The sequence below is a fragment of the Seriola dumerili genome, unplaced genomic scaffold (assembly GCF_002260705.1).
Source record: "Seriola dumerili isolate Sdu_G_001 unplaced genomic scaffold, Sdu_1.0 BDQW01001888.1, whole genome shotgun sequence".
NCBI classification, from domain to species: domain Eukaryota; kingdom Metazoa; phylum Chordata; class Actinopteri; order Carangiformes; family Carangidae; genus Seriola; species Seriola dumerili.
In genome coordinates, this window is record NW_019176143.1 from 331,778 (window position 1) to 356,435 (window position 24,658).

The window sequence follows — 24,658 nt, forward strand, 5'->3', positions numbered from 1 at the left end:
CATAATATTGATTAATCTCATGCCAAAAGAACTGAACTCTAAGTGCTAACAAACAGCTGAACCCAGACTAAACCCTGCCTGATAAAGGAATTCAATGGTATGCCAAGTGCAATTTATTCAAAAGGTGTCTCATACATTTATAAGGCATGTATTCATGTTAAAGAATATGACAATAATGAGTGATTTCATACATCAATCAACAACACGAAAAACAATCACAGCCAACTGGGCAAAAAAAACAAAAAAAGTTTGACCTTTACAATGAAAAAATCAGGACTCCAAAGCTCATTGGTCTTCTTAAATTGCTCAAGGAATTTTCAGTTCACAGATGATTCAGGAAAAAAAGGACAATCTTCTCTGTTTTCTGTTAAAGTGCAAAGGTTTGCAGAAAACGAGGATTCAAAAGGTATAAGCAATAAAATACAGTTGATTGATTGGTTTCTGCTTCTCTGGAACTTTGAAAAAGAAGCTGTTTATATTCTAAAGGTCACTTGAGTAGTGTCTGTCCACCTTTTTTCTCCATGTGTGTCACCACAAATATGCCTTCAACAGTTGAGAGGAGCAGCATTATTTTCTGGGGTTGGGGGGGGGGGGGCATACAGGATCATACAGGAGTTTCAATCAAGCAACTGGCTCTCCTTATCGTACAGAGGAGAGGCTACACCCAGGCCTGCCAGCCTGGAAAGAGTCTGCTGAGGTTTTCGGGGTCCATGGCTTGTTGGATGAGCAGGTTGACCTGCCCCCCCACGCTGAGCACCGTGCCCTCCTCCACCCCCTTCAGTTTCTCCTGCAGCCGCAGCAGCACCCGCTCTGCCACCTTGTTGAAACTTTGACTGTCACTGCAACAGAAAGAGCATGAGGCGATGAGACAGAGCTTTAGGGCAGATTGAAACAGTGCAACAAACACATCTGAAATAGTTCTTACTTTACAATTAAAGAATTAGAAACCCAATTAAAAGCTTAATTTTTCCGACAAAGAAGCCAGTTCACTTGATTTTCCATATTTCCAGTCCTGCAGAGGAACAAAAACACACACCCACACACACCCACACACACAAGATCACCTGGATTTACGGTGGTTGACTAGGTCGTCTCCTCCCATGGTGGAGCTCAGTGTTGCATTGAGTTCCTGCTGCTCATCGTGCTGCAGGTAGAAGGCCTTCAGAGGGTTCATGGTCCAGTCAAACAGAGGGTCGTACAGCAGCACCTGTTTCACACGTGAACCAGCACACAAGCATATATCAGCATGCAAAGGCAATGCTTAATGTGGGGTTAAAGAAAAAAAACAAAAAAACATGATACATAAGAAAGTGTTTGTGTCTGCATGTTTGTGTGTGCGTGTGTGTTTGTCCCATGTTGGCACCTCTACAATGGTCAGCAGAGCTTCTTGAGAGCTCCTCATCACCTCAATGGTCTTCTCACAACATCTGATCAGAGGAAACAGGTGAAAAAAAGGAAAAGACATTTTACAATTTACATAGCTTTGTTTGGTTAGATTTAGAGTGTCCCTGGAGCAACCACGAACCAAAACGCTTTAAAAACTTGTATAATAATCTTAATATGCAAGCTACATTTTGGAAAATAGTCATAAGTCATGTAAAGTATGTACTACCGCAGAAAAAGATCTGGAAAAATGACAACTATGATAGAGAGAAACATTCTCAGGCTTGATTTTCCCCATTAATCTTGGTTCATGAATTTTTAATGAAACATTTTCCGTCAGACTTCCCACCTCCTGAAAACTCCCTCCACTCCAGTGATGCCCATTCCATCCACGATGTCTCTGGAGAGCCTGAAGGGCACAGTCTCTGGTGTGGGGAGGATCTTCCCCTGCTCAAAGGCCACACCTGAGGGTTAGAAGCATGAGAAGGAAACAGAAGCAAGGATGTGTTAGGATACATGTTATATCATGTTACGTCATGTATTCGCTAAATTTTAAAGAGTCGATGATATGATTTATATGATCATCAACAGTTGAATCAAAATATGCAGTTTAAATACATTTCTCCTAAAAAGTTATACAAGCCTGTATTCATGTTTCTTGTTAACAGATATAGACACTCAGTCACTGTTTACACAGCCTCAACTTTCTCAAACTGAAGAGAGAATTTCCCTGTGTTAATATAAATTAAACTAAGGAGAATAAAATATACCTAAATCGATGTGGACCAGCTCAGCAGTCTGCTCATCAATCAGGATGTTCTGGATGTGTCTGTCGCCGAGACCTACGATGTAACCAACTGTCGGCACAAAAGAGAAAAGTTGGTGAATATTTCAGCATTTGCAACAAGACTGGAGTTTCTACAGAGAAAGTCAGAACTCAGTACAGCCATGATTTCAAGCCACTGATAAAAAAATACTAATTTGCCGATTCTCCATGTTCAAATTTCCTACTGGCCTGAAGTTTGTATAAATGTCCTGAGAGGCAGCCTGGTACAAAGTTAACTTTTTTTTTTTTTTACTTTTTAATTTCTAACTCAAACTAAGACAAATGTTTTATTTCTTTTGAGGAGTCAGGTAGTCTGCAGGAAGGCCTCACTGCTGGTGCCAGCTCAACAGCCAACCTCCCTGATCTCATTTCAAACCAAACCAAGACGACTTTGAGACACAATGATGTGCATTTGCGTGTAACATATTTATAGTGCACGACCACGAGTGAGCACAGTCTACCAATAGAGGAGGTGGCCACGCTGCGGGTGTAAGCCAGCCGTTTCTCCATCCACACCGCTGGATCCAGGAATCGTTCCATGCAGAAATACCTGAAGACCGGCCTGAAGTTCTTGCACACCTCAGAGTAAGCCTGGAGCTTCTCGTCAAATGCAAGCCTCTGAGCCTCCTACAATGGCATGACATAAGATTAAAACTTTTTAGTTTTCTTGTCAGTCATGAAAAGTGCAATTTTAACTTCACAAGCAGTACCATCATCTTCTTGCGGCAGGATAAGTTGGTCCAGTCCTGGGGTCGGAAGCGTTTGTGGGCTCCTTTATTGGGATCCACCAGAAATTCCCCAATGGGAACAGTGCCTGAGCACCACTCTAACACGCCGCTACGCTGCGAGAACGGCACCACCTGAGAATGAAGTGCGAGTGCAATTTAATATTAACTTTGTAATTTTAATATGCGTTAGAGCAACACAGTTCTGATTTATGGTTTTGAGCAGAAAATAAAGGTTTAAAGTCGAGTGAATAGTGTGCGTGACCTTGTATCGTCTGATGTTGAGCTTCCTCTTGCGCGTGTCTGTGTTGCGCTGCAGCAGCATGGAGCACATGCTGAAGACCTGCTGCATCACCGCATCCTGCCGCAGGTCATCCTGACCCTGTTCACACCGAGAGGGCGAAGGTCACAGGAGAATATAAAGTATAGTATGCTATAGCTCTCAGGAACATTGAGAGGCTGATTTTGACCCTCGACTGAACTCTCTAGTTTACAAATGGAACAAGAGAATTAGAATTGTTTTTTCTAAACTAAAATGGGTAAATACAAGAAAATCTTAAAATTTTAATACACAGCATTTTCATAAATATTATAATATAGCCCTGTAAAATATCAGACATATTTTCATAATTAAGCCACTACAAGACAGCAGCAAGTGTAACTAGAAATAGAATTCAGTATATTGTTTCTCTTTCTTTTTAATTTATTTTTGTGTTTTTCACATGGTTTATGCATCAGGCAAAAGGACAAAAATAAATAAAGAAAGAGAAAAACTGCATTTTCACCATTACTCTCCCAAGTGTCTAAGTGGTGAATTATTAGCCTTTAATCCCCTGAAGAATGTCCTCATTATAAAGACGTGACAGCGCATTTGTAAATCCAACAAACTTTGTATTTGTCCTGGTACAAAAACAGGATTAATTATTACCAACAAACAAACTGAAATGGAAAAGAACTGTAGTTCAAAGTGAGCAGGTTCCCGTCAGGGCTTTAATCACACATGACAGCAGCTTTAGCTTCAAAGAGAGGTGGTTTGTTTAGACAAGAACGCACACATATATATATACACACCATAAAAAAGTCTTTACCATACACGCTTCCCCAGCAACCACACACACACACACACACACGCACGCACGCACGCACGCACGCACGCACGCACGCACGCACGCACGCACGCACGCACGCACGCACGCACGCACGCACGCACACACGCACACACACACACACACACACACACACACACACACACCTTGACCAGTTGTCTCCTGCTCTTGCCGTCAGAGCCAACACAGTCGATGATCTTGGGCAGGTTGACTCCTCCGGCAAGGTGATACTGAGGCATGAAGGACCTGATAGTCACCAGGTTGTCATAGCGACCAGTTGGGTCCACCTATTTACATAATGAAACAACACTTGCAATTATACAACACCACTTGTTAAAGTTATTGCTTCCCAACAAAGATCATTGGAGATATTGAAACATGATACGCTCCATAACTTTTCACCTTGATCTCCATTGTGGGGATGACAACCTCATCCATGTCTTTGATTTGCATGATGGGCTGATCAGCAGGGATGGGAATAGCCTCTATTATGAAACAAGGACACAAAAATGGTTTCATTCATCAATTTTCACATCAGTATTTCTCTGTACAAAATGTGATTATTGTTCATGAACTGTTCACAGGGTTTTCCTTACTCTTCTCAGTCTTGTGCCTGCTGGCGTCCATATAAGCCAGAGTGATGTAGGCGTCACACAGACGCTCGATCCCTCGGATCATCTCGCCTCTTTTTTTCCTGATTGCACTGATGATCTTTTGGGCCATGTCTGAACGCTCCTGCATGAGAAACACATCACTTGTTAAAACAGAAGTGGTGCTGTTTGAAGAGCTCTACAGAGAAGTAATCTTTAGGTGGCTAAAGCACAAGGATGCATTTTATTACTGCAGAATAAAACTAAACATGAAGATCCTAATTTCATCCACTTAAAATTGTGTCTTTAGGAGGGAATTGTTCATTTTGAAACTGTCACATATTATATAAGATTATAATGCTGCTCTTACATCCCCGGATCCAGTGATGAAATGTCCTTTAAAAACAGACAGTCCGGAAAATCACACTGGGTAAACGTCTATTTTAGATATATATTTGTCATAATATTTGCAATAAAATACATAAAAAATCAGTTTACAAATAACAAAGCTATGTTGTCTTTGTTGAATATAGACAATAATGCAACTAATCTGTACTGATATTGTGATATTTGACTGTCTTATTTTTCTTGGTAAGGTAATGTTCAAGCTACACATGAAACAGAGAATAGTGTACTAATGAAATCTATGATAAGTATGTAAATGTCAGTAAAAAGCTGTTAAGCATTATTGAATGAAAGTCCAACCAGGTCAAGTGGTGATGGCTGCTTTGGAGTGCTCTTCGACACCCGGGTCTTGCAGAAGTTCTCATCTTTGTTGGCGTTCACCAGGGCGAAGATGATGAAGAGCGTGTGGTGAGGGTGCTCCAGACACGCTCGGCAGATCAGCTATGAGGAGAGAAAATGAAGCAGCGATTGTAGTATTTTCTATATGCTGCAGTTTTATCCATTATCTGTATTGAGCAACTATCTTGTATTTGCTACAAAGTCAGGTTTTTGAGATATGAATTCTAATACGTCACACTGGTTGACTTCGAATTTTGCAGCTCTAGTTACTGCTGTCATTTCGTACAAACAAGTGTAGCGTTACCTCCTTGAGGACATCATGGAAGCCCGTATCCTCAGCAACGCCAGTTGCCATCTTGGTCCCCATGCGTGCAGCCAGCTGATACATGAGAGGCAGAAACTTGTAGGAGGGGATCTGCCTCAGCCCTTTCTGAAACACAAAATAAAAGGATAAGGCTCCCTTAGAAGATTAAAGGTACTGCTCTGACATTTAACCAAGTGGTGTTCATTCCAAATTATTAAGAACTGTGTGTGTGTGTGTGTGTGTGTGTGTGTGTGTGTGTGTGTGTGTGTGTGTGTGTGTGTGTGTGTGTGTGTGTGTGTGTCTTAAACTTTGCATATAAAATACTAGTATGGACAAATATGACACTTTCAGGAGACTAACCTTCATCATGTCATTCACATCCTTAACAACAGCATTCTCCAACCACAGTGAAGCCAGGCGGAACACCCAGGTGTCGTGCTCCTCGCCCTGCTCCAGACACTGGATGTAATTCTCCACCGCCTTACACAGAAAGCGCTGTCTGTCTGACTGCAGGTTGGACAGGGCCTTCTCATCCAGCTCCACCTCTCTTTGCACCTTTATTGTGTACCTGCATAGGCAGAGTGATGAGTGATGACTAAGGGGTGTAAGGAGGATCCATATTTGCCCTCAATATGTTTTAGAAAATCTGATTTAAAAGTGAAAAATTCATGAACAGACATGAACGGCATGCGGACCTGTTGGAGGTCACTTTACGCTCCTTCATCAGGTCCACTTCCTCTTTGGCCTTCTCCAGCAGCGCCTGCTTGTTCTCAAACTCAGAGGAGTTCATGTATTTGTCGATGCTCTGGTACTGAGCGTCAGAGAAGCGGGCCAGAGACAGGAAGGCCTCGGTCCGCTGACTCAGCAGCCTGGAGTCCTGCACTCCTGACTCTGCCTCGATCACCTCCACCACCTGAGGGGACAGCACAGGAGAGACTTTTTACAGACAACAGCTTCTCGAACAAAGGGAAGTTTCAGTCAAAATAATACTGACAATGAAGTAAGAGCAGAAGAAACAAAAATACAAGGTAAAATATAAACCCTGAAAATGTAAAAATGGAGGACTTGAACTACCAGATGTGCTTCAGCAAAAGCATAAACATGCCACAAGGAACATCACTGCAAGATAGTGCAATCTCATTTGGTAACATGGCTGGGGATATACACATATCCAACATGAATAATTTAAATTTGTCCACATAAATCTGCTGCAGCCCCAGGATATAAACTGTAAACTTGCAAGTTATAGTTAATACTTTGTCTTTGGGCCTACTCCTAATTTATCTGGACATACTGTCTATAAATTATTCATGTGTGTGTATATGAGACACTGCCTGGCTGATGGATAATAACTCTCTCTTTTCTCAGAGGGATGCCTGTTATATGGGCACAAATATGTGTGTTCTTCAGGGTGTTAGAGAGTTTCATCAAGCAGCATATATTAGACTTTTTGAGACCTTTTAGATTCCTGTTGGAATGAAATAGCTTTTTTTTCTCCAACTGAAGCTGACTCACTAATGCTGTTTTTTGTAAATCTGTGCAACTATATTTGAGATATTTGGGTCATATTTGGCTGTTTTCCTGAGCAGATATCCACTGAAATAAGACTTGCAATAAGGCTGCCCAAACTATATTATCAGAATGCGACAAATGTCTCTTACCCTTTCCAAGTACTTCTCCAATATGACTGCAGGACTTTCGAGGCAGGTCTCAGCTAGCCAGTTGCCACACAGCCTCAGACACTCAGTGTAGACTGGAGCCAGAGCAGGATTTAAATCCACCTAATCGACATATCACAAAGCAAAGAGAGTGGTTCAATAGGGCAGCGTAAGTTTCATTGGATAGCATTAGAACATTTAGGGGCGTTCCATAATTAAAATAAGGTTTTAATTACAACAAAGATACCAAATGTCCATGTATTTATTGTTTGATTTTAATCTATGTGTGTGTATCTTGTATCATTTTCACCCTTTTCTCTAAGTTGTGTATCATCTGTCTCAGCAGGCCTAGTGCCAGACCCTGCTCTCCCTTTGCCCAGAACACCTGGGCCTCCTCCAGTTGCCATGACAATACAGGTGACGACGCCCAGGACCCTCCGCCACCATGCTGCTTCATCCGGAAGACTGCCTGCTCTGCTCGCTGGACAAAAATCACAACACTGTGAGTAGCTTGTAGTGAATCTTTTTTTTTTTTTTTTTTTTTACCATATTCACTTAGAAAATAAACAGTATTCTTAAATCTGATCTCTCACACACGCTACCTGTGTATTCCCAGCCTTGCGAGCCAGCTGGCAGAGCTCCATGAGGTGATCAGTGAGCACAGAGCTGAGGTACTGGATGCTGTCGGGGTCTCCCACCCTGGACATCAGGGTGTTCTGGGCCACAGAGCGGACGGTCAGAATTGGCTCCACCAAAGCAAAGTCACTGTCAGCGAGCAGCTGGGAGTGCTGCCGCCACTGGCTGCAAACATCCCTCAGAGTCACATCTGAGAAGGGTCTGATTTAAATTGAACAAATAAAACATTAACTTGGTCTCATCAATCCTGTAGGCTCATCTGTGTGTTACTGACTGTGCTGCTGTCATCACCTAGAGAAGAGCTGTTTCACACTCTCCAGCTCCCTGATGCTCTGCAGGTTCCTGAGAGCCGGGTACAGAGAAGACACAGCCTCCAGACTGCCTCTGCATAGCTCCTCCACCTCTGCACCCCTGAAACACACAAGCACATAGAAGCTGAAAGATTTTGCCACTGGAGAATTAGGAGTTAAAACCTGAAATTTGTCTGTCATACCTGGCCTGTTTCAGCGTTTCATCGAATATGGAGAACTCTTTGTTCCTCAGCGCTTGCAGGGAACAAAACACCGATTCATGGAAGCCAGGTGTGGATTTGTCACTCCTGATACAACGATATATATAGGTAGTGAGTGAGAAATTGCCTCATTCTCCCTGATGGGTTACAGTTGTGATGTGTGTAGTAGATAGAGCCCTCACAGCTGTGTGGTTATGTGCTCCCCTCCCCTCACCTCTCTGACAGCTCACAGTCCCACTGGGTGTTCCTCCAAGCGGACTGGAAGCGCAGCTCTCTTAGCTCAGCCCCCCACTCCACCCCTTCACTCTCCAGACCCCTCATGTAGGTGGCGAGGATGCTGCTCAGACCAAAGTTCTGCAAGCCCTGTTGGTCCGGTGGGGGAAAGAATTTATACATTAGTATTACAGCGTGTAGGAGCCCTTTTATTTGGCATAAGATATAAACAGGGCAAATCAACGGTATGTCATTTCAAATGGACGAGCCGCTCTTCATCCTCATGTCTCTTGATGATTCAGACGAAACAGGTGTATTTTATAACACATCTTGCCTAATGCAGCTTTCTATGATCTTACCACCACAATTCCCACTTGGCGAGTGGCCTCAGGCAGAGTGGAGTGAAGGTCATATGAGGTCAGGGCCTTCCCCCACATAGCCTCGTGCTCGTAGGTTCGAATCCTATAATGTGACATAACAAAGTCTGTGTTTTCGGGTGCACTGCAAAAACATAGCTTTTCAAAAAAGCATGAAATCACGTTGCAGGTCTGATTATTACCTGGTCAGTGAACTGGTCATCGTCTCCCCACCACAGCCATACAGACTATCAGGTTCTCCAATGCTCCGGTACACCTCAATAAGAAGCTCCTACAAACATGTTATACACAGGAACAAATTGTTATTTGTATTATACATGCACTGAACTGCATAATATTTTATAGTTATTTACATTCTTGCATGTTTAGCTTTGGTAAATCACATTTGTCCTTCTACAGTGGACATGTTGGGAAATAATCTAACTGGTACTTTTCAAGTGGAAATTTGAATTAGTAATTGCTTTGTATTATTAACAGAGGAAACAAAATGATTTATGTAAAAACCTTTCTGATATGAAGAACTAACCTGCAGACTGATATTGGTGTCTTCCATACTTTTCTCTGTCAGGCTGGAGATGGTGAACTTCTGGCTGTGCTCCTCAAAACTGAGCTTATATGTCGCTCTGGACTTGGTTCTGCAGATGTGGTAAATACATGGATCAAATAAAAGAGGGAAGTTTGGAAAACAACTCTCAAAATGCAAGAAAAATTCAAAAGTGAGACTTAGCTTAGCTTTTTAGAAGCTTTGTATGTTATTGTGATGATTACTCAATTAAATGATTAAAGTGATGAACTTTAATCCAACACATAACTAGACAATTAAAATCCCGCATCTTGTGGCCGTAACTCCTTGCATACCTGCGACTTTCCTCCATGTTAGCTTTGATCTTATCGACGTAGATCTCAGTATACAGCAGAGCGGTGAAGTGAGCTGCACAGGACTGAGCAGCTTTGGCTACCTCCAGATAGTTCAGCTCCAGCCAGAAGTTTGAGTTGCACACCGTGCCGCAGGACTTACTGCAAGAAGGATACGCAGTTTATTTCAAAGGATCTACACACACTGCAAATCAGTTCACAAGCATCTACAGTGGTATAGACACAGAACACGCATTATATGGCATTTAAATCAAATCACAAAAGAGAAAAAATGCAGAGTCCTCAAAAATTTACTCTTATCTGAGAACACACTTAAAACAACAATAACATTACAAACCTATTAGAGTCCAGTGGTCTCTGTTGGTGTCTCAAATAGTCAATAACTGCCAGCATGGTACGCAGAGAGGTCTTGTCATACAAGCCCTGGCTGGCTGTGTCAGAATCTGTGAAGAATAATAAATGTTTATCACCAACAGAAACCAAACAAATAAATTGATATAAACTTGTGTACATAGTGATAGTTCAAATTTAACAGCTTAGCAACTAAAAGAGAGAAATATTTTATATTATGGTTTTTATTAGGAGTGTGATATTTTATTTAATCAGTAAAGAGATAGCAACCAATAATAAATAATCAATATAAATCAATAAATAAAATAAATCAGAGCTGTTAAGGGTTTAGCACAAAAAGAAAGAAGGTGTGTATTGATGCATGGTGAAAAAGTAGGAATAATCATAGAGAATGTTCTTATTACAAATGAACGAAGAGCCGAAAAAATCATGATAAACAATCAAGTAGTGAACTGAGCATTCTGGGACGACAGCCAGATCATTAAAATCCTGCATTGCTGTGAAAGAAACTATGATGGTGAGTCACATATATTCTGTGAGTAAATGTTTAATGTTCAATGTGTCATGAAGTCACTGTCGAAGCATTTCAAAGACTAAACTGGTCACACTCTCTTTGTTCCTATGTTGAACCAGTGGCAGACTGGACTACATTATGAAAAAAAGCCTGTCAGGATAAGCTCCACCCCTGTGACACTGAGCAGCAATAAGCAGGTGAAGTGTGATATAATTGTTATTATAGATTAATTGAAGTCACAGTCTCAAACTTACCTGAGTCAGAATTGAGAGGTGTAGCAGACCGACTGGAGGCCTGAGCACTTCTGGAACAGAAACTGAAGAAGTCCTGGATGTGGGATGAGAGCAACTCCCTCCACGAACCATCAGAGTCATCTAGAAGGATGGAGTGGATGATGAGGGGCAGCAACCTCTGACAGCAGTCCACCTTCACCTGGAGACAGAGGGAAGTAATAAGGTGCAGTTAGATCTGGAGCTCTGGATTAGAAGATGGATTCGAACCAAACAGGTTGACCTGCAGTAAGTGATGCAACAAAATGCTCCAAAGCACATATTAAGGAAACAATCCAAATGGATCCACATTAATCCATCCCATTCTGCCCATATCGTTACTGGAGGGACTGATATAAGCAGTCTGGTTATGAAGGGTAAGAGTTTTTTAAGTGACTTCCATGTGCTCACCAGACACAGTGGTCGCGACAGCAGCAGAGCCTCGCTCTTGACTCCTCCACTATCCAGCAGGGCGGTGCACAGAGCCCTCAGCCACGCCTTGTGGCCACCCGCCTGAGGAATCCAAAATTCCTGACTCTCCAACTTCTCCCTGGCCTCCGAACTCTCCTCAGCACTCACAGCAACCACCTAATAAAAGTCAGACTCAAACATTACAGGTAAACATGCACTCATGTCACTAACACACACACTAAGGAAGTACATTTGTGTGCAGGGTATGGACATACACAGTAGACAGGACATAAACACATCCCTAACCCACCTTGCTCTTGTCCTTTCTAAAGGGATTAAGGTAGGCCAGCATGGGGTCTCTGTTGTCTTTGTGTTGCTCCCAGAAGTCAACCCCAGACTGAGTGGCGAGGATGTTCTTCACACACTGAGCTGCTGCCTGCCTCACCTCAATACTGACACACAATCACAGGATATATATACAGAATACAGTCAATATTAGTACAAACTTCTCATTCTGCCCTGATCATGTACAAACAAATAAAAAATTGAATAGGGAGGTTTGGGATTCACGGTACCGTGGCTGAGTCAGTGCGTCGTTCATGCAGTTCAGAATGATGTAAAGACACTGCAACTCTGTGGAGGTGAAGAGTGACACCGCCTTTTCATAGAAGGGGTCTCTGCCATGGAGCAGGGCAATGGTGGAGAAATCTACTGGACCCAGTTCTCCTAGACAGCCCCCTGCTGCCTCTGCAGGAAAAGATTTGTGTTTGCACTAATAAACCTTTTAAAGACTGAAACTAACCAAACTATCCAGAACAACCAAGAACACCACATACTGTTGCTGTACAGGTTATTTGATTGAATACCTAGTATGTCGGCTCCTCCAGGGTGGTTGGCTGCTATCTTAGAGAGCTGCAGCAGACTCAGAACAAGCTTCACCAGCACACTGTCACTGGGGTCCGCTACAAGGGGGACAAAGACAGCTCATTGGACACTTAACATGCGGCATGTATTTATGCAAAGACCAGTTTTTCCTCATCTCGCATTGTACCGTGGCACTCTTTGAGCAGCTCTCTGATCTGTCCCTTGTTGTCATGCAGCTGTCGGGTCAGCTCCTTTAGTCCCTCAAGTCTGGTCAGAGGTAAGGAGTCACAGGACGACACTGACAGGAAGTGTACTATTTCCTGTAGAGAGGGAACATTGAGACATAGGTTAGCGATGAAATGTTAGATTGTTAATTTTCATTGATAACCAAGAAATTTACACTCAGAGCACCATATGCATCCAAAGAAAATTACTTAGAAACTTTGATATTAATATATGGCTATTAGTTAGGCCCCTCCTTCACGTCTTATAATTATTTATGTCCATCACCATAAATACGTTGGCAACACATGACATCAAAGACGGGAGTTGGACCACTTGGGGTGCTACCAACCGCAGTGTATGTGGGACTTTTTTGAGTGTGTTCAGTTACAATGACTTAAAAGAGATAATATACTGAACAGTAGTGAGATGTGTTGTGTATGGCTGTGAGTGTGCCATCTGGCACTGTTACCTGTCGCAGTGTAAAGGTCCCAGTGTTATGTTTGAGCCTGTTCTGTACAGACCGCAGTTCTCTGAATTCAGGGAGGTCGGGGAAAGGTTCCAACCTGCTGATGGCTCCTTTTAATTTCTGTTGGTTCTCTATCACGAGAAACTGCAACAGACTGAGCACCTACAGGGACAGAGAAGTGAAAATGAAAATGTGTGGTTCATAAATACTAAAAAGGAGGAACAAAAATAAAGAAAATGTTTTAATAGGGCTTGTTCAATGACAAATTAGATTTGGAAAATCATTTTAACTGGGGACATTCTCCTGTAGCAACCAGTCCATTCTTCAAAAGCCTCAAATTCTATATTTTGTCACTTTAAAGATGAATTTTTTGCACATTTCTGCAGATAGTAAACGTCTCTAAAATGACAACAAATTAAGCAAAATGTTTATTCATAAACCCTTTGCAAACTTGTAGCCAAACAAGTGGATGCTTTTGTCCAGTACATAACATCATTACTTAGTGGCAATTTTGGTAAATTTATGTTTATATGCACAAATAATAATTTGCCTCTAATTTCCATAAGTGATGTATAATATATATTTTAATGCATTACATGCTAAATTAAGCCTGTAAGTGAATGAAATCTTGAATAAACTGCCTGTCACTAACCTGCTGTGAGATAACAGGCCGGCTGGTCACCTGAGACGTCAGAGTCCCAACAATGACCTGTAGGTGACAGTCTAGAGCGTCGTCACAGAACTGCAGGGCTGCCTGACACACAGAGGTCAACAGGTCGCAGCACAGAGAGAGGCTTCGGGTAGAAACCTCGTCACACTGAAGTGATCTGTGGACGGGAGGAACACAGTGTACAGTATGCTGTATGTATGTGAATATTATTCCACCTGTGTGTGCATGAACTAACCTGCCGTTGATATGGTGTATGAGTGTGTAGATGATGTCTCTGAGGACGAAGGCCCAGGCTCCTCCCAGACCCTCCTTCACCTCTCTGAGCAGCAGGTTGACGAACAGGTGATACATGAGGAGGATACGATGACGTTCGTAGCTGTTGGTTGTCTCTGCTGCTCTTTCACACACCGCCAGCAGGATCCTTTGGATAGAAATCTACAGTGCAAAAATAGATGACAGTTATAACATTATAACATAGAACAAAAAATAACACAAAAAGTTGAAAAAAGAAAAAGAAAAAAGATGATTAATGATAAGAGACAGAGACTAAGAAAACCACATAAATGAGACATCTTACCGGAGTTTTTGACAGAATGGCTACCAGTGACTTGTGGTTGGCACTGTGGCATTTGCTGAGGTAGTCCAGAGTGGCTTTGATGACATACGAGCTGAAGTATGGTGGGTTTGGTACAGGGTCCAGCTCCCTGAGGGCCATTAAAACATTTACTTAATCACATTTTATTCCATTTTTATTTGAAATTTAGGTTAATAGACAGAAAAAAACAACTTTTAATAACAGTGTTGTCATCACAATGATAAAATGAATGAATGGGTAAATGAATAAAATGAATTAATATAACTATAATGTAACTCTTAACTACCATTACCCTATGAAGCGTTTCAGGTCTCCTCTGTCTCCTTCAGCTTCACCTCCTTCATACAAAGTCATCAGCAGCTCCACTACTATGTCTGCCAGGTTAGTGTGGATCAGGCTGTCAATTTGCTGCCGACACAAACATGAGAACAGTCGAGTAAATTTACCTTTCAGTTATTGTATCTTTACTCACATGTGGAATACACTGCACACTCAGTTGAGCCTGTGATCCTGTTTAACTTTACTGAAAATGTAAGGGACAATTGTACAAAAGGCCCACGACAACTGTTAGTGTTTTAGACTGATGTGCATTATGTCCACACTTGGTCCTTAAAATTACTTTTATGTGCCCAGAGTAGCTAAATATACTTGCTTTCCCTCGCTGTCTCTTTACTGTTTTCAAAATGTTATCATTTTTGTTGCTGAACTCTTCCTGATGTGGTCAAATTAGAAAGCTGCATGAAATGAGATGTCTAACCCTAGATGTCCAGTAGACTTAGGCTGGTGTTTTACAGCTGTGTGTTTACCTGTTTGCCCAGACAGTCGGCATCTTTGAGCAGGTCATACACTCTATGAGCCTTCTCTCTCTGCTGTGCCACCTGTGAATCCTGGCCAGACAGGGCGAAGTACGGCAGGATGTTGACCATGATCTTGGGGAAGCAGTCGGCCAACAGCTTTTTCCAGTCCCTCTCCAGATACCTGCCGATAGACCTCACCTGCTCAAAGTCGTCCAGGAAAACCAAGTGGGGGATCAACACCTGGTAGGAAGAGCTACAAAAGGGGACGAGACAACAGGGGGAGTTAAAACCAGGTGCTCATGCATCATTAACTCTTTGTTGATTGGGGTTTTGACAAAAATGTCAACACTGTCTGAAATTATATAAAGTAGTATGGGGGAAAAACAGATTTTGATTGTACAGAAAAAATGAGTTTGCTTTGTGTAATTTTGATTTTAAATTTTGGAAAAATGCATGACACTGAAAGGAGAGCAACTACAAAACAACATCATCAAATGAAAGTAAAAGACTAGGTTATTTCCTCACTTATAGAAATCTTTGACTGTGTCATGGTCCAGGAGGGTGTAGGGGAAAGAGCCGAGAGTGTAACGATCGTCGGATTGTCTCTGTGCGAGCCACTCTGCCACTAAGTAGTACAAGTGAGAACTGACAAATGTTTTTACATTCCTGTAGCCCAGCACTCTGGATACACTGCACAACATCTGTCGAGAAAAGAAGGACAAAAACAATGAATCTCTCTTTGGTCTTTCTGTAGATTATTGTTTTAAAGGAAAAAGGGCAACCTACTGATATGATTTGAGGATGTACAGTGACATATAATAAACATTGTTACCTTTTTAATGAGCTTTTCCTCGATATTGTTCTCCTTGTAGGACTGGAAGAGGGCAAACAGAGACTGTTTTTCGCACACTGGGCTACAACACAACACCACAGACAAACTCTTCAGCAGGGTGGCCTTGCGGTTGAACACCTCGTCGCACTTGTCCTCTGAAGAGCTGCTCCTCTGTGTATGATCACATGGAAAACACCAGGAAAAGTCAAACAGGGGCTGAAAATGAACAAATAATAAACCTTTTCTTGATTGGTGGCAATGGTGAATGAACTCACTGGGAGCCTCATTCCCTCCTGAGCCTTCAGGTAAACATTTTCAAAAGCATCCTGCTGGTGTTTAAGTGGCAGCATCTTCTTTTTATCAGGCTGCTCTGGACTCATCTCCAGAAACAACCTGGATACAAAACGAGAATAATGGCAACAATTCATATCTGTGATCCACTTCATGGATTAAACATAGATTTCCTATTTTATAATTTCTATCATGTTTAGATTTAATATCTTATTCTGATACATTGTCAGTAGTGATAAGTCAGCTCCTAGCTAAAGCATACCTCTCCACTGACATGGCTACCAGCATCCGGACTTGGTGGTGGGCATCTGCAAGGTAAGACGGAAGGATGACGGACACCAGGCGGTCCTCCATCCTGTCAGACCCTCTGATATCTAGGACTGCCCACTTACAACACGGGTCAGCCTGTCAGAGGGCGGGGATACAAAGATACAGAATGATGATGCAACTGAAACACAGAAAGAATACACAGAAAAAGAAGAAGGGAAAATTTTGTCCATACATTTTTTGTTACGAGGCACCTGGGAAACATTTCTCACTTTAAATCAGCACCGCTTTGTTTCCCTGTCAAACATGATTATTCAGAGTGAGACGTAAAAGACACAAATCTAACCTTTCACTGGTGAGCAGAAAAAGCCTGAAACAACACTAAATGTATTCCCTGTAACTGCAGACAGGTGAACATATGTGAGAAATTACCTCCAGCAAAGCAACCAGACATTGCACCAAGGCGGCTCGCATAGTTGATATGCATTTCCCTGTCTGGCTCAGGAAACTAAAGAAACAGAAGAATGAATGAGCAGATATGAATAACTGAATCATAAAAATCATAGACAGATTTTAATTATCAAAGATATTGATGCAGAACATGGTTCAGATAAACCTCATGTTTACAAAGTCTGACACAGACTGAAGTTCGCAAAATGTAATTTAAAAACAACTTTTGGACATAATCTTGTTTTCTTGAGACGATGAGGTGAGACACATTTTACACTTCATCACCCTCCATCAAAGACTAAAGGCTCCTTGCGGCAAGCAGAGGCTTGATTTTACTGTGAACGTTCATGGTTTGAAAATATGCCACTAACCAGAATCCAGACACCACTTGTAGCAGGGATCCCTGAACGTGTTTCATCTCCTCGGGCATGTGGTGGGTTTTCCCCAGGCTCCTGATTGAGGGTAACAAACCCAGCAGCACAGCAACACAGATCTCTTGGTCTTGACGGTACAGGTTACACAGGTCCCTGCAAACAAAGAAAAACAGAAACACTTCATTATTCACACAACTGCTCTATCACTAACAAAATATATTAGTGTAGCAGAAATGTTTCCTCACGCCAGAGGACGGAGCAGCGAATCAAATTCCACTGGAGAGAGCGAGTCCTCAGCAGGAAGCTTCTTCAGCAGGACAAGATACTGCAAGAGAACCAGATATCAGTGTCCAGCAGCCGAGGCAACATCATCGCCACCATGACTCTACACACCAGCTGCTACTCACCATGTTGAGATGCAGAGCTTTGGTGAAGTCAATCTGCTCCAACAGCAGCAGCAGCTTGCGCTGTACCTCCTGTGGTTTGAAAAGCAGACCATGGACGAGCTGGACAGAGCCGCACTCACATAGGAACTCCAAAATCGCGAGGAGAGCCAGGTCCTGCTGGCCCAGATGATCCTCTGCTAACAGGCTTTTAGCACCTGAGGAAGGACAGAGCCATGATTCATCTCCCAGTGATCCACTGACAGCATGATCAGCAACTTATTCTAAGATGGTTTTGGTGATTCACAAATAATGGATTTCTCCCCTTTTGACTATTAAATGTCAATAACTCTCTGTATCTCTGTGTATGAAAAAGAAGCCACTGCTCTTTGACTCTGATGGCCTGAGAACAGCAAAACCTGATCTTTACTCCCGATGTTTTAAATTAGTCTTTTAGGAATTGGTGTAATTTGTGTTGTAATTATGTTTATATAAATTATACCAAATTGTTTATTCCAAGAAAGGCACCAATTTAGACAGCAAGAGATCCCGTCGTCTTACCTGGCCCACAGGAAGCATCAGTGTTGTCTCCCTTCTGCCTGTGTGTCTCATTGGTGCTGCTGTGAGCCTCTTCGCCATCCTCAAACAGGTCAATATCGTCCCCTTGTTGAGTCCTGGTCACATCCCTGTCATCATCCGCATGATCGTCTTCATCCACCAAACTGACTCTCTTAGAAACACTGCTCAGCTGAAGAGACAGGGAGGTAGAATATTTTCATATTCTTATCCTCAGGGCACAACATCTTGAATCTCTACATACTACTGTATATCTGCCACTTACCAACAGTTTGAGGACCTCTGCCAATTCACTAAGGAGACTGCCCGGCAGTATCATAATGAACAGACTGGAGGAGATGGGACAAACATTATCCTGCAGAAGAGAGCAGACAAGATTTTGACTCTAAATCATCCAGTGGCTAAATTGTCTACATACTGACTTTAACATCGTGTTGATGACAAACTGAACTGTGATGATGGCGTTTTTTTTTTTTTTCACCTTGTTTTTTCTGCTGGCGGACTGTGTGCAGAGCTCCATGACAGACTTCAGTGTGTGCATGGTTCCCTCCTCTGTCATCTTTACTTTCACAGTAGAAACAAACCCGCTGAAATCCTGGGCCAGGGCCTAGAGACAAAAACACCAGCCACCAACACCAATAACCATAAATGTAATGTTTGCATTTCATGTCAACTGGTATTTATATGTTATTCAACATACATTTTTACCAATGTGGAGAATGGGCACAAGGCACCAGTAGGCTACTCATGAAAAATTACTAATGTAGATTCATATTTTATGCATCCATGAAGGTATACCTTTGCCTTAGTGAGGAGTTGTGAGTGGTAAGCCTCCTCTTCAGTCAGAACCCCAGTGGAGACGTAACCTGCTAGAACACCAGTCAGCAGACTGAAGCAGCGCACCAGGCACTCCGGAGGGGTGGACTGAGACTGTGGAGAGCAGATAAGAATAAACACCAGTGTGATGACTGCACAGAAACATAAACACAGAACATATTAACTTCCACTCACATCAGGAGAGTAGCAGTTGAGTAGGTTGTCAGCCACACAGAGCAGGGACTGCTCCAACTTGTTTCTGAGACCAGGGACGGCAGCGAATTGGCCGTCAGCTGATGACGGCTTCACCGACTCTTCGCTCCCTCGGACCTCTGAGGGCAGTGTGTTGAAGCTGAACTGCAAGTACAGCCTCTCGATCTCCTCCAGGTTATCTTTGGCATCAGATGGCACTTGTTCTTGAAAAAAGACACTTAAAAAAAAAAGAAAAACAAATGATTTTTTATTTCAAAATTTAATTGCACTAAGTACAGAGAAGATACAGTGAGTTGATACCAATGTAGCATTAGTTCTAAAAGAAATACAACTGGCTCTGTATCAATAATGATGCCAAAAAACTATTGATGCAATAATTATGCTAAAAGGGGGAGGGAGGGGGTTGCCTCACCTCTTAGCTCCTTCAGCACCCAGCAGAAACCTCAGGCCAGCTCTGGTGTCCTTCAAGGTCAAGGAGACCAGGATGCCTGCTATTAGATTGTAGGGAAAGTCTCTGTAAACAAAACCATAAGAAAACATCAGTTTACAGACTTTTATCTTACAATCAAAATAAAGAGATAAGTATACCAGTGTAACAGTGTGTGAAGCAAACCATTGTGGAAGCAGACCGTCTCAAGATATTACAGTTAAATAAGTATGGAGCTAAGATAAAAATATGCTGACAGACAAATCTGCAGTTAACATGGAAAAGCAACACAGTCACAACCTGCAAATGATGGGGTGAGGTCTGGAGCTATCCTCCATCTCATCACTCTGATCACTCATCAGCAGCCACGCTATGAGGGTCTCCTTCAGGTTTGGAGACCCAGATCCTTCTGTGACCCCTACATAGTCCCAACCTGAGCTCGGGATGAGCCTCTTGGGGACCGGACACTTAAGCAAGGCCTGGGAGAGACAGACAGCGGCACTCCTGTGGATAGAGGGGGAAAGTTGTGATGGGAGCTACATGCACACACTGAGACACACTAATTTATTCTAATGACACATTTTCTGTATCAACAAAGACACAATTTAACAATTTTATCATTGCAAGATGAGAAAAATAGAAATTTACTGGGATAGTTTGCATGCTGATCCAGAGAAAAGCTTCCAGAACTCTCTGTCCATATCAATAAGTCCACCATGGACAATGGAGGCCAGCAGGTCGAAGCTGAGGGCCTCAGTCTGGGGTGAGCTGACCCCTCGCAGTGCCAGGGCCCACACCCGACCCCATAGCCTGCCCAATTCGGCCCTGTGGACCTGGGTCCTCTCTGGGTGGTGAGCCTGGCAGCGGGCCACCTCCCTCAGAGAGCGCAGCACATATGGCCCCCTCTCTCCTCTCCGCTGCTCTGCCAGGAGCTGGTACAACACTGACAGCAGTGGGACCAGTTCATGGCCAGGCACCATGGATGGGTACTTGGAGACAAGCACTGCAGTGATCTGCAGCCTGAGAGGAGTAAATGAAATAAGTTTGGATCTTAACATGATCAGAGAAACAACACTTTACCTTAAACAATGCTCTTATTACGTTAATTGTGTTGTGATTTTCGCACCATGGTATGATATCAAAGTCACTTTGCTGAGACTGCAGATGGTCCCGGAGGACCTCCCAGCCCAGTTCGATACGGCGTCGCTTGCTGGCTGCTCCATGGGTGGGACTGCCCATCTGCGTGGCTCTGAGGGAGGCCTGGGTCACCTCCAAGATATGGGTCTCATTGTCATCAGTGAAGAGCTACAACAGGCAGGAAACAGATGAAGATCAAGCACATCATGTTGTCAAAACAGGTAATTCTCATACTTACATCAAGCAAAATTGTGATTTCTTAATGCACACTTGAGACTTGATCTCTGTTACCTGACGACAGATGTCGGCTGTGAGCTCAATGAGATTGTCTTTTACGGCTATGTGTCTTGTCCCTGTGACGTACTTCCCTCTGCTGCCTATATGACTGATTTCTCTGACCAAAGCGTCATAAAGGCTGTACAGCTGACTCCGCCACTTCGTCCAGTCCTCAGCATGAGCACCTAATATATGAGGGGGTGGATTACATTATGATCACTCACAATCACAAAACAGCTGAAAAATCTTCCCTCGGTGGAGCAATTTGTATTAGAAACAAGGAAAATTGCCAAAATGACACTTTAAAACATCAGCGGTCCCTGAGAATAAGTGTCTTTATAAGTTGCATGCAGAAGTCTACTAGTGCACTCTTCCTTGGCTTGTTTACAATTACAGACAACAAGATCCCATGTATTTCATTGGTCCAAATGTTTAAAGACAGAAATGGTCAAATGCTATTAAAATCTTTTTTAAGTTTAGTTAAAGTTCTTTCTACTTCATTGCTATATTCCTCAAATAAGTGGAAACCTACAGTATATGGGACCATATGTGACTCACAGTAAAGCCTGTCTGCCATTCAAGGACAACCAAAGGTATCACCACCAGTAGAAACACACATTGTTTTAAAGAAAAAGGAAAGATAATTCAACCTGTGTCCTGTGTCTTGGCTCCTTTGGGGTGGTGAACACAAATCTGCAGGTTGAAGAACTCCACAATCTTCTCTTTGAGAGCAGCACTGGGCCTCTTATCCACCCAGATGTGCAGTATAGAAGGCAGAAGCTCCTCTCCCAGGTGACACACCCTCATCCTACAGTTCATGGCCGCAGATCTCAAGAATATGTTGAGAGCCGAGACGAGGTGCTCCAAAACAGTCAAGTACTTCTCCTGTCTAACAGCATCATAGGATTTAGTTAAGAAAAACACACAGTGCGTAATGTTCTTTTTTTAATAACAACTAACTAACTACCCATAGTACAGCACTATTTCAAAGTAAGACTAAAATAGTGTTGGGAGGAATTAGCAGATACAGTGAATTCAAAAGGTTGGTAAAAGGTTTCACCTGGCATTAAGAAGTGCTTTGGAGAAGAAGCCGAACAGAGTGTTGTTAAATCCATCAGTCTGCATGCAGCAGCCCTGCACCACTATGTGGATGACTCTGCTCACTAAAACATGGTTGATGGGTTTGGATGAAGAGTTGAACAAGCTACAGTACAAGTCCAAAAGACCTAGGGGGTCACAAAAATAAACAGGGGATTCAGTTTAACAGCATGTAACTGACTCAGTGAGAAAGTATTAAAAAAACAGGCGGTTATAACACAATGTAATGTGCTAGTAAATACAAATCCATTCTTATTTTTTATCAGAAGTTTAACATTTACTCTGTTGGAGTGGATAATCTGATCATATCAAGAAATCAAGAAGTATAATTTCCTAGATAATTAGACAAACAGCCCACTGACTCTGCCACTGCTGTGGAGCGATGTCACACCAGTACTTGCGGACGGACAGGATGTCCTTTACTAGGAGACTGCTATAATCTTCTCCACAAACTGAACAGCTGTACGAACTTTGCAGCACCTCCATCACGTGTCTCAGCAGCTCACTGCACTTTAGACGAGGCCCGCCTGCAGAGAGAGACAGAAACACAAACTTAAACTACAATACCTATGTTAATTCAAACAGATTGCGCTGGGTTTTTTTCTGCTCAGCACTGAATTGAATGAGCCAGGTGCAGTAATGACAGGTACGATTACAACATTTGTTCAAAAACACCCCTCACTGTGACACAACACAAACCTTTTTGGGTAAGCTTATATTGTAAATGTGTGTACTAAAGTGTAATCTACTACTGGATCTCACCAAGACAGTGCCCTTACGTTTGTTTGCATAACGAATGAAGTATTTGATCAAACTGCACATTTCAGCCATCTTCTTCTTCCTTGTGGCCAGCGCTGTCGCTGTGACGGATTTACTTGACTGCATGCTTTCTGTCTCCTTTTGGATGTAGCGCTGCAGAAATCTGGCATGGGAAAAATGAGTGTATGCAAATCAGAATAGAAAGTTTCATTTAAATTTTTTCTTCTGGCAGATAATTGAACCTAACTGATTCAATACTCTTAATAATTTCCACAATTATTATGAGCACAATTTACAGCATCTTGCACTATTTAGAAAGAAAACAGATTCTTGTGAAACAACTAGAAATCTACTATGGTATGTCAAATTTCCATTTGATTATTGGGCACAGCAGAGTTCCCAGAAGCCAGCTGGTATTCATTGGTTGAGGATGCAAAGAAACAAAAGTGAAATTAAAATGGTAAGACAGAAAGAAACGGAACTTACTTAGCAGACAAAGTACAAAGTAATAACACCACAGTTCCAGATTTTAGCAAAGACTGCCAAGGCACACACATCAAACCCCAAAGAACCAAAATGTGACTTGATTCACACTAGATAACCTTCTATGCATTGTTTTGCACATGACCAAAAATGCAAATATGCAGAGGCAGGTCACCTGAAAACAGTATCCCATGTGAGTTGCTTGGAGGCTTTAGCTTTAGACCCTGAGGTGCGATCCAACTCCTGCACAACTTCTGGACATCGAATGAGCCGTCTGAAGCGTTCAGCTTCTTTCTGGAGGCATGAAGGAGATGTAGGATTTGTACTGCACTTGCTCGTTAAACTTGGGCTGCAGTGAGGCTGAAAAAGCCTGCTGCAATATATATCTTTTCATTGTTTATATTATTATAGATTGTATATTATAATATTACCTTCCTCTCTGTGGCTTTGTCATTCTCCAGCCCCCTGCAGCAGTCCCGGAGATCATCAAGAGCCAAATTCATTGTGCTGCACATTGGGTTAGGGCACAGCTTTCATCAATGTAGAGCAGACTATTGTACCTGCTGAGACAGGATGATGACACGAGAGGATGTTATTCGTCCACATTACTGTATGCCTATACTACATTTACTTTGCAACGGCATTAGCTCTCTTCTCTCCTACACTTTAGCAACACAACATTACCACACTTGCTTTGAACTTGATTTACAAACGTCCATTCAAACTCTCGAGCTGCTGCTCTCTCTGTTCACTGTCCCCTGATCACTGCACTGATTGTAGTGACGGAGCTGTCACACATGCAGCTGCAGATATTACCTGAGGAGCTACAGTGATAGCGGAGCTAGCTGATGTACCTTGTCTGACAACTTTTCCATCTTGACGTGCTTTAACGTGTTAACACACGCACGCACAAACAGGAAATTCCCGCCCCAGCAGAATCGAGCAAGCTACATCATATCCAGGCCATTGCTAGTATTGAGTGAGTCCGTTTTTTTAGTGCTAGAATTAAAACAAACTTTCTGCCTAGCTTCGTGCTATGGTATTACATCGATAGAGTACATGTAGAAGTTATGTTCAATCTATTTTATTCTTATAAATGTATATAGCAACCTGCAGGGTATAGTGGAGTTAGGCGTTTTGGATTGGACTACTACTACCAAGATTC

General features: G+C 42.5%; 1 protein-coding gene across 1 annotated transcript; it reads right to left on the reverse strand.

Annotated features, from left to right (window-relative positions):
- Positions 1-25: 25 nt before the first annotated feature.
- atm (ATM serine/threonine kinase) lies at positions 26-24,375 on the reverse strand. Its single transcript, XM_022768894.1, has 63 exons — positions 24,348-24,375; positions 23,925-24,056; positions 23,669-23,787; positions 23,031-23,173; positions 22,614-22,778; positions 22,214-22,379; positions 21,804-22,042; positions 21,169-21,338; positions 20,867-21,045; positions 20,389-20,760; positions 20,041-20,244; positions 19,726-19,827; positions 19,296-19,530; positions 19,083-19,214; positions 18,766-18,891; positions 18,550-18,639; positions 18,270-18,456; positions 17,733-17,926; positions 17,571-17,650; positions 17,323-17,478; positions 16,934-17,009; positions 16,497-16,639; positions 16,219-16,336; positions 15,944-16,114; positions 15,637-15,812; positions 15,121-15,364; positions 14,607-14,722; positions 14,297-14,423; positions 13,955-14,154; positions 13,702-13,876; positions 13,053-13,211; positions 12,546-12,678; positions 12,361-12,456; positions 12,070-12,241; positions 11,805-11,946; positions 11,495-11,671; positions 11,069-11,246; positions 10,287-10,392; positions 9,932-10,090; positions 9,600-9,708; positions 9,256-9,344; positions 9,056-9,158; positions 8,698-8,846; positions 8,466-8,570; positions 8,264-8,383; positions 7,939-8,173; positions 7,647-7,817; positions 7,340-7,459; positions 6,374-6,591; positions 6,039-6,246; positions 5,679-5,804; positions 5,336-5,476; positions 4,637-4,775; positions 4,443-4,525; positions 4,187-4,327; positions 3,200-3,316; positions 2,920-3,069; positions 2,671-2,836; positions 2,154-2,240; positions 1,733-1,847; positions 1,364-1,427; positions 1,065-1,207; positions 26-839 (listed from the first exon to the last, which is right to left on the reverse strand). The coding sequence occupies exons 2-63, from the start codon at positions 24,006-24,008 to the stop codon at positions 659-661; spliced, it is 9,291 nt and encodes a 3,096-aa protein (XP_022624615.1). The 5' UTR covers positions 24,009-24,056; positions 24,348-24,375; the 3' UTR covers positions 26-658.
- Between the last annotated feature and the right edge of the window lie 283 nt (positions 24,376-24,658).